The 14,147-nt window shown below is 51.7% G+C and overlaps 1 protein-coding gene across 1 annotated transcript; it reads left to right on the top strand.

Moving 5' to 3' along the window:
- Window positions 1-6: 6 nt before the first annotated feature.
- On the top strand, window positions 7-13,583 carry SIX5 (SIX homeobox 5). The gene is made up of 3 exons (XM_083626925.1): window positions 7-1,257; window positions 7,168-8,456; window positions 11,394-13,583. Exons 1-3 carry the CDS (start codon window positions 383-385, stop codon window positions 12,014-12,016), a joined length of 2,787 nt encoding a protein of 928 aa, XP_083483051.1. The 5' UTR covers window positions 7-382; the 3' UTR covers window positions 12,017-13,583.
- The last annotated feature ends 564 nt before the right edge of the window (window positions 13,584-14,147 follow it).

Here is a 14,147-nt window from a genome sequence, read left to right as displayed (position 1 = left end):
AAAGTAGGAAGGACGAAGGGAGGGGAAAGGAAAGTTAATAGAGGGAAAGGCGGGTGGGAGAGAAAGAGAAAGAAAGAGGGAAGGAAGCGGGGGAGAGAAGTGGAAAGGAGGGAGATCGAGGCGGGGGAGAAGCGTCTGGAGAGTTGCGCCGAAGTTTGGGGGGCAGCGGGGGGTGGGCGCGCGCGCGTCCCGGGAGGCGGAGGCCAGCCCGGGCTGGGAGCCGCGCCGCGGCCCGGGGGCGGGAGGCGGACCGCGGCTCCTAGGATGTGGAAAGGGGACGGCGGCGCAGGGGGAGGAGACCCGCACGGCTAGGGCAGAGCGCAGGGGGAGGGGAGCGGGCCGGAGGCGGGCGAGGGGGGCCGCGATCCCGCGCGCCGCGAACATGGCCTCCTTCCCCGCGGGCCCCGCCGAGCCCCCCGGCCGGGGAGGACGGCGCGCCCCCGCCGCCGGAGGAGAGCAGAGGCAGGAGGAGGAGGACGAGGGCGCAGCCGAGGAGGCGCGCCAACTTCTGCCAACTTCGGCGCCCGCCCCGTCGCCGCAGGCTCCTCCCGGCCGAGAGCCAGAGGACGGCGGCGGAGGAGCAGGAGGAGGAGGGTCGGGTTTGGAGACGGCCGCTGCGTCCTCTCCAAACGCGGGGCTCGCCTCCGCCGCGCCCGATCCTCCGCGCTCGCCGCGCTTCTCGGCGGAGCAGGTCTCGTGCGTGTGCGAGGCGCTGCTGCAGGCGGGCGACCCCGGCCGGCTGGGCCGCTTCCTGGGCTCGCTGCCGCCCGACGCCGAGGCGCCGTGCCTGGAGGCGCAGGCGGGCGAGAGCCTGGCCAAGGCGCGCGCGCTGCTGGCCTTCCAGCGCGGCGACTTCGCCGAGCTGTACCGCCTGGTGCAGAGCCGGCCCTTCGGCGCGCCGCACCACCCGTTCCTGCAGGACCTGTACCTGCGCGCCCGCTACCGGGAGGCCGAAGCTGCCCGGGGCCGGGCTCTGGGCGCCGTCGACAAGTACCGGCTGCGCAAGAAGTTCCCGCTGCCCAGCACCATCTGGGACGGCGAGGAGACGGTGTACTGCTTCAAGCGGCGCTCGCGGGCAGCCCTGCGCGACTCGTACGGGCGCAGCCGCTACCCGAGCCCCGAGCAGAAGCGGCGCCTGGCCCAGGACACCGGCCTGTCGCTCACGCAGGTCAGCAACTGGTTCAAGAACCGACGGCAGCGCGACCGCAGCGGAGGAGGAGGAGCCGGGGGAGGAGGCGCCGGCACGCCCAGCAAGAGGTGAGCGGCCCCGGGGCATGGGCAGAGCGCAGCGCCACCCTCTCTCGGGGCGCAATCGCGCGCGCACTGCTGCGCAGGAAAGAGAGCGAAGTGGAACCTGCATGGATAAGAGCAGCCTACCGGTTGCGGGGAGGGAGCGGGGTGCCTGCTGCCTCCCTAGCCTGCTTCTTAGCCATGCCAGATAATCTTTATTGTCATTGCCCCATACAGAACAACGAAATTGAAAAAATCTACATCAGACATTCAAAAAACAACAAACCTGCTATCCCAGCCTGGTTGACCCCCTAAAAACTCTGATACCCCATAATTAAATACAATGTAATCCCACAGAGACTACCTTACACTGCGTTTAAAACCAAAATCGCATTTGGATAGAAACTGTTTCTCAGGCGACTAGTCCTAGTCTTTATAACCCGGTGCTGTGGGTTAAACCACAGAGCCTAGGACTTGCCGATCAGAAGGTCGGCGGTTCGAATCCCTGCGACGGGGTGAGCTCCCGTTGCTCGGTCCCAGCTCCTGCCAACCTAGCAGTTCGAAAGCACGCCAGTGCAAGTTGATAAATAGCTACCGCTCTGGCGGGAAGGTAAACGACGTTTCCGTGCGCTGCTCTGGTTCGCCAGAAGCAGCTTAAGTCATGCTGGCCACATGACCTGGAAGCTGTACGCCGGCTCCCTCGGCCAGTAAAACGAGATGAGCGCCCCAACCCCAGAGTCGGTCACGACTGGACCTAATGGTCAGTGGTCCCTTTACCTTTACCTTCTTCCAGAAGGCAGAAGCTGAAAGAGATCATTTCCGGGGTGCGTACTATCCTGCACTATCTCTGCAGCTTTCTTATAACACCTGAAAGCATAGATTTGATCCAAGGTGGGAAGAGTGCACCCAATTATTCTCTCTGCACTGTTGGGAAGCAGGATGCAGCCCAACTAGGACTGTAGCAGACCCCAAGTAAGTCCCATTAAAGTTGGAGCTTACTCTTGAAGAAATGGGTTTAGGATTGGACCTGGATGTGGGTCACAGCCAGCTGGGCTTTTCTAATATTCTTAAAGACCTTGTACTGATAATTAGGGGGCAGAACCCCCCAACTCTCCTTAAAGAGATCTTGAAGTTCTGAAGGGGACTTTGGGGTCTTTGTGGAAAACCCAGCATCCTACAGACACTTGACTCCAACCCCCCAAAGAATACCTATTTCCTCTGGATGGGCTTTTGGGGGACATTGATGCCACCTATTCTTAGTTCAAGGTCCTCCCAAGTTTCAGAAAAAGTCTAGGGTGATGGAGAAGGAGAGAAATGCCTGAATTACATGTGCTTCTCGGTTTATAGTTAAGCAGTCCCAGGAAGAGAGAATGAGCCTGCTGGGAAACCCGTCTCTAAGTTTTATAGGTCTCTAATGGACCCTTTACAAAGCTCCTGTCCTTCTAGGGCAGGGGTAGCCAGAGTGGTGCCTTCCATATGTTTTGGGATTCTGGCTTCAATCCGTCTCAGCCAGCATGATGGGTGTTGTCATAGGGCCTTCCAGATACTGGACTACATCATGCCTGACTATTGGCAGATTGGGAGACACTTGATTTCTGTTGCACGCATTACAAACTCCTTTCCCACTGCCTGGAAAAAAAGTTTTCAAAAGTAACTTCCAGCAAAAGGAACAACCATTTTTACAGAGGCTGGGAAATAAATGTACTGTGGCATATTGTAAGGAATTCCTAAACTCTGTGTGCTAAGGAAGAGGGGTGACATCAGTGACATCCTCTCCAGTTCTAGCCAAACCAAGAAGAGCAAGGTATGTCCAAGGCCTTGCAAAACCCACAAGTTACCCTAAATTTCAACTCTTGTCTTTTGTGTGAGAGTGCTGAGACAGGCCCCCTCAGACACGCAGGCACAGCCTTGTATTTGCACAATCCACAAAGTGGGCTACGGAAGGCTTAATCCTGCCTGGTGCCCCCTACCCCTGCTTAAAAGGTAAAGGGACCCCTGACCATTAGGTCCAGTCGTAGCTGACTCTGGAGTTGCGGCGCTCATCTCGCTTTATTGGCCGAGGGAGCCGGCGTACAGCTTCCGGGTCATGTGGCCAGCATGACTAAGCCGCTTCTGGCGAACCAGAGCAGCGCACGGAAACGCCGTTTTACCTTCCCGCCGGAGTGGTACCTATTTATCTGCTTGCACTTTGACGTGCTTTCGAACTGCTAGATTGGCAGGAGCAGAGACTGAGCAACGGGAGCTCACCCCGTTGCGGGGATTCGAACCGCCGACCTTCTGATCGGCAAGCCCTAGGGAAGTTTTTAATTACTGGTGTTTTAATGTATTTTTAGGAGAAACCCAGCTAGATGGACAGTGTATAAATAAATTGATGATGATGATGATGATGATGATGATGATGATAATTCCCTGTAAAAAGCATTATTCAGAATAGTGATTCGCATGACCCAGAAAAGGGAAGATAATAATGCAATAAAATTCCAAACAGTCATTAAACATCCAGTTCAAATTGCTTAGTTCACTTAATTCAACAAGAGTTGCTGATACCAGCTTATCAAAGTCTGATAGCCATTTACACCTCCAGTGTCCCCCTGCCACCCCCTGGCCTTTTACTGCCCCCTAGGTAATCCCCCTCCCCGCTTTGGGATCCCCTGGGTAACACCACTGCCTTACTTTCGAATAAATATGCGTTGGATGGGGCTGTAAGGAAGGAATGAGGAGGTGGGAGACCTGAACTCTGCAGACAGAGCTTTCCCCCTCCCTGGTTTCTCTCTCCTCCCCCCACCCCCACATTTTGGGTGCGTCCAGAGCAGGGTGCCACCCAGGAGAGTGAAGACGGCATTTCTCTTCTAGCTGTAACTGGGCACAGAGGATTTTTTGTGAGTCTGCCTTTGCCTTCCCCTCTGCAAACAAAAGGGAGAAACCACTTGAGTTTGAGAAAGTTCTAGTTCATTCTTCTATTGCAGACTGTTCAGGGGGTGGGGAACAGCCAAGCTGGCTACTCCAGATGTTCCTGCAGCTGGCGCTCTCTCTCCTCTCCCCCCCCTTTCTCTCCTGGGAGAAAAACTTTGCCTCCAGTTAGCTGCACTTTGCAGCAACGTGGAAGGCGCCAAGCTCATCCCCTTTGTTGTGAAATGTGAATCCCTTGGCTTTGAATTTCCTTGGGCTGAGGGTGGAAATTACCTTGCCCAAGGAGCCCAGACTCCTGCCTTCACTCTCCAACTAAAGATCTATTTCTCAGTCCTTTCTACCTCAGAAACATATACTGTACACTGAATACCACTGGCTCTCCAGGGACTTTCCCATTCCCTGCTACCTTTTTAACTGGATTTGAACCTGCGACCTTCTGCTTGCAAGGCGGGTGCTCTAAGCATTGAGCTACAACCCTTCCCCACAGTAAATCAGGGGTTGGGGCTTGTTACACTGCAGGTGGGGGCTCCCACGATCCGTTCAAAGAAAATAATTCAAAGAGGCTTCCCCCCTAGCCAGGGTTAGAAACTCAGGTATATAACCTAGGTGCCAAATTGCTCTTTAAACCAGTTTTCAAAACGGAACGCCTAGCTGCCATTTTGGGTCTCCAAAGTTTTCTTTTTCAAATGATGGACTGGCTGTGATTGATTCTCAGTTAAAACATTTTGCTAGAGAAGAATGGCAAGGTCAAGTTGATGGATTATGCCGAAATGGCTTAAATGACCGGAAGAATCAGAAATCAGGAAGACCAAAATTTTAATAAGGAATGGGGAATATTTGTAACGGATCTTAAAGACCACTGTAAACAGTTAAAATCATTAGTAGGATTTGGAATATCACTTGTAGTTTAATGGGGAATTTTGGATACAATGGAGAAAGAAAAGATTTGGATTATTCTAAAAAGATGTAGGAGGAAATGATTAACACAAAGGGGAGGAGGGAAGTCCAAGAGATTCCTCGTAATCTTGTTTTTTTATGTTGTATGTTCAACATGTGACTGCATTTTGCTAGTTCAGATGACCGCCTTGAGCTAGGTTAAGAACTAGGAGAACTTAAACAAGAAAAGTCACTTGATCCAGAATCAGTCTACATAGATATTGGCCTATTCCAACCTCTTTTTCTTAATGATGACACGGACCATTCATAACGCAGGAATATTCTGCACAACCATGAGCAGGGCCATGGAGTGGGGTAAGTTAAGACAGGTGACAACAATTACCGTATTTTTTGCTCTATAAGATTCACTTTTTCCCTCCTAAAAAGTAAGGGGAAATGTATGTGCATCTTATGGGGCGAATGCAGGCTGCGTACCTATCCCAGAAGCCAGAACAGCAAGAGGGATCGCTGCTTTCACTGCTTAGTGATCCCTCTTGCTGTTCTGGCTTCTGAAATTCAGAATATTTTTTTTCTTGTTTTCCTCCTCCAAAAACTAGGTGCGTCTTCTGGTCTGATGCGTCTTGTAGAGCGAAAAATATGGTAACTATAAGGTTGTTCCCTACTCCTGCTCAAGCTGCACAGAGAACGCATTTTGGTTCCTGAAATTCATTCCGATTGTGCAGATAAAAATATAACTGATAGAATTCTACAGGATGTGTTGCTAGTGTGCAAAAACAGTCCAGATCCAATGATCCTTAGGCATGCACCTCCACATGGCGGAGGCACCAGGTGCCATCCTGGTGCCCAGGTATATTCACTTGGTCGCTAGCAACTAATTGCCAGGTGCAAAATGCACCCAGCTAATTTCTAACACTGCCCCCAGACAATACCAGCATTTTTGTGCAGGGAATCTGCACCACTGGAGGTTTTCAGAGATTCAGGGCAGATACAAGGAAATATTTCATGCAATGCTTAAATAACTTGCAGGATTCCCTGCCACAGGCTATAACGATAGCTGCTCCCGGTAGGTTTCCGAGTACAATTCAAAGTGTTGGGGCTGGCCTTTAAAGCCCTAAACGGCTTTGACCTGAAGGAGCGTCTCCACCCCCATCGTTCAGCCTGGACCCTGAGGTCCAGATCCGAGGGCCTTCTGGTGGTTCCCTCACTGCGAGAAGTGAGGGTACAGGGAACCAGGCAGAGGGCCTTCTCGGTAGTGGCACCCGCCCTGTGGAACGCCACCCCATCAGATGTCAAGGAGATAAAGAACCATACAACTTTTAGAAGACATCTGAAGGCAGCCCTGTAAAAGAGAAAGTTTTTATTGTCTGGTGTTTTGTTGTGGTTTTTTTTATATATATTCTGTTTGAAAAGAGTGGTTGGGGCAACCTGGTCAGATGGGCAGGGCATAAGTAATAAACAGTTGTTGTTGTGGATTAGACCAGTTCATAGAGGAGAAACTCAGTGGCCTATCTGGTCCAACATCCTGTTCTAACGGTGGCTGATCAGGTGACCATGCGCAGAATTTGAGCGCAATAGCACTTCTCCCCCCATCCCTGAGATTACCAACAACTGTTATTCAGAGGCAGTTCACTGTGGCAACCACGGCCTAGGACCTACGTACCTACGGGACCGCCTCTCCTGGTATGCCCCACGGAGGACCTTAAGGTCCACAAATGACAACATTTTGGAGGTCCTAAGTCGCAAGGTGGTTAGATTGGTCTCAACTAGGTCCAGGGCCTTTTCAGTGCTGGCCCCGACTTGGTGGAACACTCTGTCACAAGAGACTAGGGCCCTGTGGGGCTTGACATCTTTCTGCAAGGCCTGCAAGACGGAGCTGTTAGGCCTGGCCTTTGGTTTGGACTCAGTCTGACCCTTATGTTCCCCTCCCCTTATGGTTTTGACTTTTAAAATGAGGCTACATTTAAAATTGCATTTTAACCTGTATTTTAAATTGGTTCCCCCCCTCCCTATTATGTTTTTACTGTCATTTTACTGGTGTTAGCCGCCCTGATCCTGGCTCTGGCTGGGTAGGGCGGGGTATAAATAAATTTTTTTATTATTATTACATCCTCAATCTCTTCTCCTTTACAGCGAGTCTGACGGGAACCCCAGCACGGAGGATGAGTCCAGCCACGGCACCGAAGAAACCGAAACGTCCATGGGGATTTCTGCAACCCCCGAAGGGATGCCCACCCCCAACAGCCTGTTCCTGCCAGCCGCTTGCTCCAGCGCCTCTTCCATCCTCCTCAACGGCAACTTTATCACCGCTAGCTCCCCGACCATGCTGCTGAACGGCGGCTCCGTCATCCAGACCCCCAGCGGAGGCGTCATCCTAAACGGCTTGGCTCTCGGCGACAACCAGACCATCACCCTCAGCCCCGTGGCAGCGCCCAGCCCACCCATCCTCCTCAACGGATCCAGCCCCCTGCTGGGTGGCAAGCCCCCAGGCCCACCCGGCAGCCAGGAAGCCAACAAGGCTCTCCAGGAGCCCCTCGCCCCGGCCACCGTCATTCTCAGCCCGGCTGCCACGCTTCAGGGGGAAGTGAAGTCGGAAGCGGCAGAGGGCCTGGCATTTGGCGTCGAGGTCAAGCTGGAAGAGGGGCAGGGGTCCGCCCCACCCCTGTTGCCTGTCCCCGACGCTGCCACGCTCCTCTCCAACCACAAGGGGCCCCTGCTGGCGGCTGTTGCCATGCCGCAAGTGGTCCCATCAAACGAAGAAGCCCCCACGGCTGCGCAGCAGCTGCCCCCAGCACCTCAGCCATCAGCCACATCTGGTCCTCAGATGGTTCCTCTAGCCAAGTTGGCCCCTGGTGCCCAAGCCCTGCCAGCTCCCCAGGTGACCGCAGCCACGGTCGGTGGGCAGATGGCCCAGTCTTCCCAGACTACCACAGCCACGCCGCTGCTTTCCATGCCAGGCCCCTCACCACCCCAGGCCGCTGTTCTCCACGTCCCTGCCCCATCCCTGGTCCCCATCGCCCAAGTCTCGCCCCCTTCCCAGGTGGTGCCGCTCTCCCAGCCCGTCTCTGGGACCCAGGTGCTCTCCCCATCCCAAATGGTGCCTGTGTCCCCGACGCAGATCTACGCCGTCCCGCAGGGGGCATCTGCCCCCCAGCTCGTCTCGCTCCCCCAAGTGGCCCAGGGCTCCCAGATTATCTCTCTGCCCCAAGTTGTGCCAACCTCCCAGGTGGTCACCTTGCAGCAGGGCATGGGCGGCCCCATCCAAATCCTGACCACTGGCAGCACCCCCATCAAAGTGGGGGCCATGGCAGGGGCGCCGCAGGAGGCCGTGTCGGCAGGAGGAAGCCTTGGCCAGAGCAACGTGCACCTCATCAACGCCAACGTGGGCATGACCACGCTGCAGATCCCGGGCACCGCGCCAGGTATGTGCTTTGGGCAGAGGGTGGCCAGGGAGGTTTCAAAAACAATTCAAGGGATTCAGGAAACTGGCAGGGCTGAATCAAGGACTCCGGGGCCCCGTTTGTGCCATACATTTAGAGTGGTGCTGGACTAGGACCTGGGAGGCCAGGGTTCAAATCCCCTCCCAGCCAAGAAACTTGGTGATCTTGGCCCAATAATTCACTCGCAGAATTGTTGTGAGCGATAAAATGGGGGAGGAAGAGAAGTACGTAGGCTTAAATATGGTTTAAATGCATGTGTTTTAAATGCATGTATGTGGTTTAAATGCATGTTCTTTCTTTGATGCATAGGTAATAAAGGAGGACTATGTTATGTAAAAGTTATGTAGTTTCTCATGTTGTTTTCTTTCATGTACCCTTTCCGATAACTTTTCCATCAAAATTAATTCCCAGACATAAGCACACCAAACTTCATGTAGGTTCACATTTAATGTCCTCCAGTGTCTAGCAACAGCAAGACGTGCTACAGTTATAAGATGCACAATTAAATCTCTGTCTCTAAGATTTTGTGCTTCATCTGCAAATATAGAAAGCAATGCTATTTGGGGATCTAAATTGATCAAGTGAGATGTACTGTATTTTTCGCTCTATAGGACGCACTTTTTCCCCTCCAAAAATTAAGGGGAAATGTGTGTGCGTCCTATGGAGCGAATGCAGGCTCCTTGGCTTCAGCGATGGCAACGCGAAGCCTCCGAAGCGCAGAGGGAGAGCTCCAACTGCGCTCCGGAGGCTACGCGTTGCTTTCGCTGAATCCTGGAGAGCGAGAGGGGTCGGTGCGCACCGTCCCCTCTTGCGCTCCAGGCCTCAGGGATCGCCGCCTGAAGCCTTTGGAGCGCAGCGGGAACTCACGCTGTGCTCCGAAGGCTTCGGGTTCCTTTTGCTGAAGCTGAGAGAGCAAGACTCTCCTGGCTTCAGCAGAGAGGGAGAGCTGCACAGCGCCCCTTCAGCGAAGCGGGAGGAGAAATGGAAGGGGCTCCGTTTCTCCTGCCGCTTTGCTGAAGGGGAGATTCCCCCCCCCTTGTTCTCCCCCTCTAAAACAAGGTGCATCCTATGGTCAGGTGCGTCCTATAGAGCGAAAAATACGGTAATTTATTTCATTTCCTGAAATATTTTTAGCCAGAAGTTTTTAATCAATGGGCATTTCCACCACATGTGTATAAATGTTCCTTCATTCCCACAATTTCTCCAATGTTGCAGAGAAATATTTTTGTCTAGTTAATTATTATGTATTTGTTTCTATCCCACTTTTCCTCCAAGGAGATCAAGGTGGTGCACATGGTTTTCCCTCTCCTTGTTTTATCCTCACAACAACCCTCTGGGGTAGGGTAGGCTAAGAGACAGTGACTGGCCCAAGGTCACCCAATGCGCTTCATATCAGTGTTGGGATTTGAACCATGGTCTCTGTCAAGCCCTAGTCCAACCACTCCACCTCATTGGCTCTCTTGGAGAGTAGGGACCGCCTTGGAGATGTTTGCTGATTTGGGTGGGCGGGGGGGAGAGGAAATGGGGGCTCTGTGTCCCTTCCTTTGCTTAAGGAGCGTCTCCACCCGCATCGTTCAGCCCGGACACTGAGATCCAGCACTGAGGGCCTTCTGGCGGTTCCCTCACTGCGAGAAGTGAGGTTACAGGGAACCAGACAGAGGGCCTTCTCGGTGGTGGCGCCCGCCCTGTGGAACGCCCTCCCTTCAGATGTGAAGGAAATAAGCAGCTATCTTCTTTTTAAAAGACATTTGAAGGCAGCCCTGTTTAGGGAAGTTTTTAATATTTAATGCTGTATTGTTTTTAACACGTGATTGGAAGCCGCCCAGGGTGGCTGGGGAAACTCAGCCAGATGGGCGGGGTATAAATAATAAATTATTATTATTATTATTAAGATTTCCCCGTTTCCTTTTTTTTAAATAATATTTATTAAAGTTTTAAAGGTTACAAAAAGAAAAAATAAAGAACACCATATTAAACAAAAACAAAACATCACAATAATGAAAAAGAAAAAAAAGAAAAAAACAGAAAAAACACAATTAAAAAAAAACCACAACAAACCTTCCCATAACTTATCTTTCATTCACTTGTTTTCTTGACCTCCTCACACCTCCCTTTTTTGTATTCTAGTTCAGTTAGCTATTTCAGCAAATCCTTTCCACCTTTTCCAATTTTTATCCTTATCTTACTATAATGTAACTTTACTTTCCCTCTTTTCACCAATTAACAGTCTATTTTTTCTTAATCCTTTATAACATTTCTGCTAAAGCCACATAACTTCATTCCAACATCTTCCTAACATTCCTTAATTTTACAATGTTTCTGTAAATAAACTTTAAAATTCTTCCAATCTTCTTCCACCAACTCTTCTCCCTGGTCTTGGATTCTGCCGGTCATTTCCGCCAATTCCATGTAGTCCATCACCTTCATCTGCCATTCTTTCCGGGTGGGTAGATCTTGTGTCTTCCAGTACTTTGCAATAAGTATTCTTGCTGCTGTTGTGGCATACATAAAGAAAGTTCTATCCTCCTTTGGCACCAATTAGCCGACCATGCCCAGGAGAAAGGCCTCTGGTTTCTTCAGGAAGGTATATTTAAATACCTTTTTCATTTCATTATAAATCATCTTCCAGAAAGTCTTAATCCTTGGGCATGTCCACCAAAGGTGAAAGAATGTACCTTCTGTCTCATTACATTTTCAGCATTTATTATCGGGCACATGGTAAATTTTCGCAAGCTTGACTGGTGTCACGTACCACCTGTAGATCATTTTCATTAAATTCTCTCTTAAGGCATTACATGCCGTAAACTTCATACCTGTGGTCCATAGCTGTTCCCAGTCAGCCATCATAATGTTATGTCCAACATCTTGTGCCCATTTAATCATAGCAGATAAGATTTCCCCGTTTCCTCTCCAACTTAGGCAACATCCTCCTGACCAACGCGGCAACAGGGAGCAGCACCATCGTCACCGGAATGGCTCTGCAGCAGGGGAAGCTGATCCTGACGGCCACCTTCCCGGCTGGCATGCTGATGACGCCCATTCTCTCAGCCCAGGCCGCCCCGACTCTGGCCCTGCCTATCAAGCAGGAAGTGGCGAGCGTGATGGCGCCGGCAACTCTGGGGAGCGGCGAAGGCGGCAGCGTGTTGCTCTCGGGGGGTGCTTCCGTGCTCCCTCCTGGAGTCTCCCCGCTCTCGGTGCCCGACAGCACCGGGCCGGCCGACTTGGCTTTCGGCACGGACTCCGGCCAAGCCGGCCTCCTTTCAAACTTCTCCCAGCCGGACGGCCTGGCCATGTCTCAGCAGCAGGTGGTTTGGCCCAGCCCGGTGGGCATGGACCTCCAAGGGACCGGCGCCGAGGGGCTGTTTGAGATGGACAAGAACTCTATGGAGGTGCAGGGCGGCCTTCTGCGTCTCCCAGAGGGAGAGGGCCTCTTGCTGGACGCTTCTGGGGGAGACCCGATGGGCCCCGAGGCTCTGGACTCAGACGAGAAGGTGCTAACCCAGCTGCAGTCTGTGCCGGTGGAGGAGCCTCTGGACTTGTAAGCACCCGCGAGCTGTTTCGCAGAGTCCTTGCCTGCCCATGGAACGATATTTTAAACCTGCTATCCTTGGTCGCCACCTGGTCCAGACAGGATGCTACAAGTGCCTTGAAAAGGGAAACCTGGGTGAGCCCCTGCAGTCTGTGCTGCTGCTGCACATCTTTTTTTTTTTTTTTTTTGCAAACACTACAGAAGGAAAAAACACAGCACTGGGACACTGCTGACCCCTTTATCCGGTGTGTACAACTGCCTGTTCAGCAACCCCAGTGCCACCTTGTGGCTGCCAGTCAAACAGCAAGCACTATCTTCCCCTTGGAGGTGTTGCCCATTCACCATGTTTCTTTCCTCCCTCCCCAGCCCTCCTAAAACTCAGGCACAGAGTTGAGGGCGTTTTCTACCTTCATGGCCTTTCTGCCTTTTTGAAGAAACCCACCCAACATCTACCAAGTTGCTTGGAAAGCTAGAGATTTTCGTTGATACTGGGGCAGGGAGCACATCATATAGACCAGGTATCCCCAAACTTGGCCCCCCAGCTGTTTTGGGACTGCAGTTCCCATCATCGCTGACCACTGGTCCTGTTAGCTAGGGATGATGGGAGTTGTAGTCCCAAAGCAGCTGGAGGGTCGAGTTTGGGGGTGCCTGATACAGACTGCCCTTTGTCCACCTGGCATACCTGAGAGGGGGCTGATGGGAGTTGTAGTCCAAAACAGGTCAGCTGACTTACACCACAAGGAGAGCCTTCCTCTCCCCTCATCTATGGTGCTAGGGAAGGGGTTCAGCTGCTAGTCTGAGCCCAAGTCCCATTTCGGAGGGGCAGGAAGGACATCCAAGTTCCCAGTGCTTGTCTCCTGTTCCAGTTAGCTGTCTACTCTTTCCCAGGGTAGGGTTGGGGTGGCGAGGCTATTGTCATTCGAGCTTGGCTTCTCGCTGGCTTTTAGTCTTGCAGTGCTGTCCTAGAGAGGTGAACTGTCCTGTTCCAAAGTCAAACGCTTTGGCGCTAGAAAACAATGCAGACATTGTTCCAGTCCTCCAGGGCAGAGAGAAGCCTGGCTAGAATGTCTCCTCTGGACCCATCTTTTGTCTATGGAATAGCTTTCCGGCGTTTTTAACTCTGGGCTGATCTCCGCTGCGTAAGAAGCACATTTGTGAATTGTGGGATCGGATCCTGCAGCAGTTAGTCCTGCCATTAAAGGCACATGGGAGTAGGTGTCAGGTGTGGATATACAGTCTCTTAAGCCACTGTAAAAAGTAGCTTTAGCTGCACCTTGAGATCCCCTGTGTTGGGGGATTGGGAGCAGAAGCCACACATTAATCTGGGACGCTCAAGGTTGGGGGTCAATCCATCTTGAAAGATAGAAATGTCATGCAATCGGGCCAGACCGAGCATTATCCCCTTAAAATACCATTTGCTTTGAAAACTCGAGTTTCCTCCCAAACTTTCCCTGGGCCTGTTTCCTCTGAATGCTAAAATCAGCAAGTGGTCTGCCTTTTTTATTTTTAGACAGAGAAGAAATTATATATAAATATATTTAATAATGTATTTTTTAGAAGAAAAGTCATTTAAAAATCAATTCTTTCCCCTTATTTTTCTATAAGCCGGTGGCATCTCTCCTTCCTATATATTTAACAGTTTCCTTGTCATCTAGAGGGGAGAAGAATTTTTTTTTTCTTTTCGCTGACGTTTCCCAAAACCTTTTCTCACACTGCACCCAGGTTGCTGGTGGCGAACTTTAAGACCGTGAGCAAAGTACAAAATCCAAGACCCTTGTGCGGGGATTGAGGAATCTTCCATAAGTGAAAAGGCCTCCATCCATACAGCTGCTTTGGAGTGAGGTGGGGGGGACAGGACACAACTGTGTTCCTTCCAGATACCTTGTTCTATGTCAGGGTGGGGTCTGTAGCAGAATGCATTGCAAATAGCCCCACATCCAGTTCCCAGGATCTCCAGGCAAGGTTAGGGGAAACCTCTGTCTGAAGCCCTGGAGAGCCAGTCAGTGGAGAACAGCCTTTGCAAACAAATGCTTTTGAACTACAACTCCCATCAGCCCTTGCCAGTACAGCCAGTGGTCAGGGATGATGGGCATTGTAGTCCAGTAAGACCTGGAAGGCTGTTCTTGGTCAGAATTGGCGTAAGG

The sequence above is a fragment of the Podarcis filfolensis genome (assembly GCF_964270895.1).
Source record: "Podarcis filfolensis genome assembly, chromosome: 8".
NCBI lineage: Eukaryota > Metazoa > Chordata > Lepidosauria > Squamata > Lacertidae > Podarcis > Podarcis filfolensis.
Note: the sequence above shows the minus strand (reverse complement) of the source record. Positions and strands in the feature narration are given on the sequence as shown.

Bases quoted from the DNA above. Each gene is read 5' to 3' on its own strand.
- SIX5 (XM_083626925.1), top strand. From the start codon at position 383: ATGGCCTCCTTCCCCGCGGGCCCCGCCGAGCCCCCCGGCCGGGGAGGA. The intron at 1,258-7,167 runs GTGAGCGGCCCC...TCTCCTTTACAG, and splicing joins GCCGGCACGCCCAGCAAGAG to CGAGTCTGACGGGAACCCCA. The intron at 8,457-11,393 runs GTATGTGCTTTG...TCTCCAACTTAG, and splicing joins GATCCCGGGCACCGCGCCAG to GCAACATCCTCCTGACCAAC.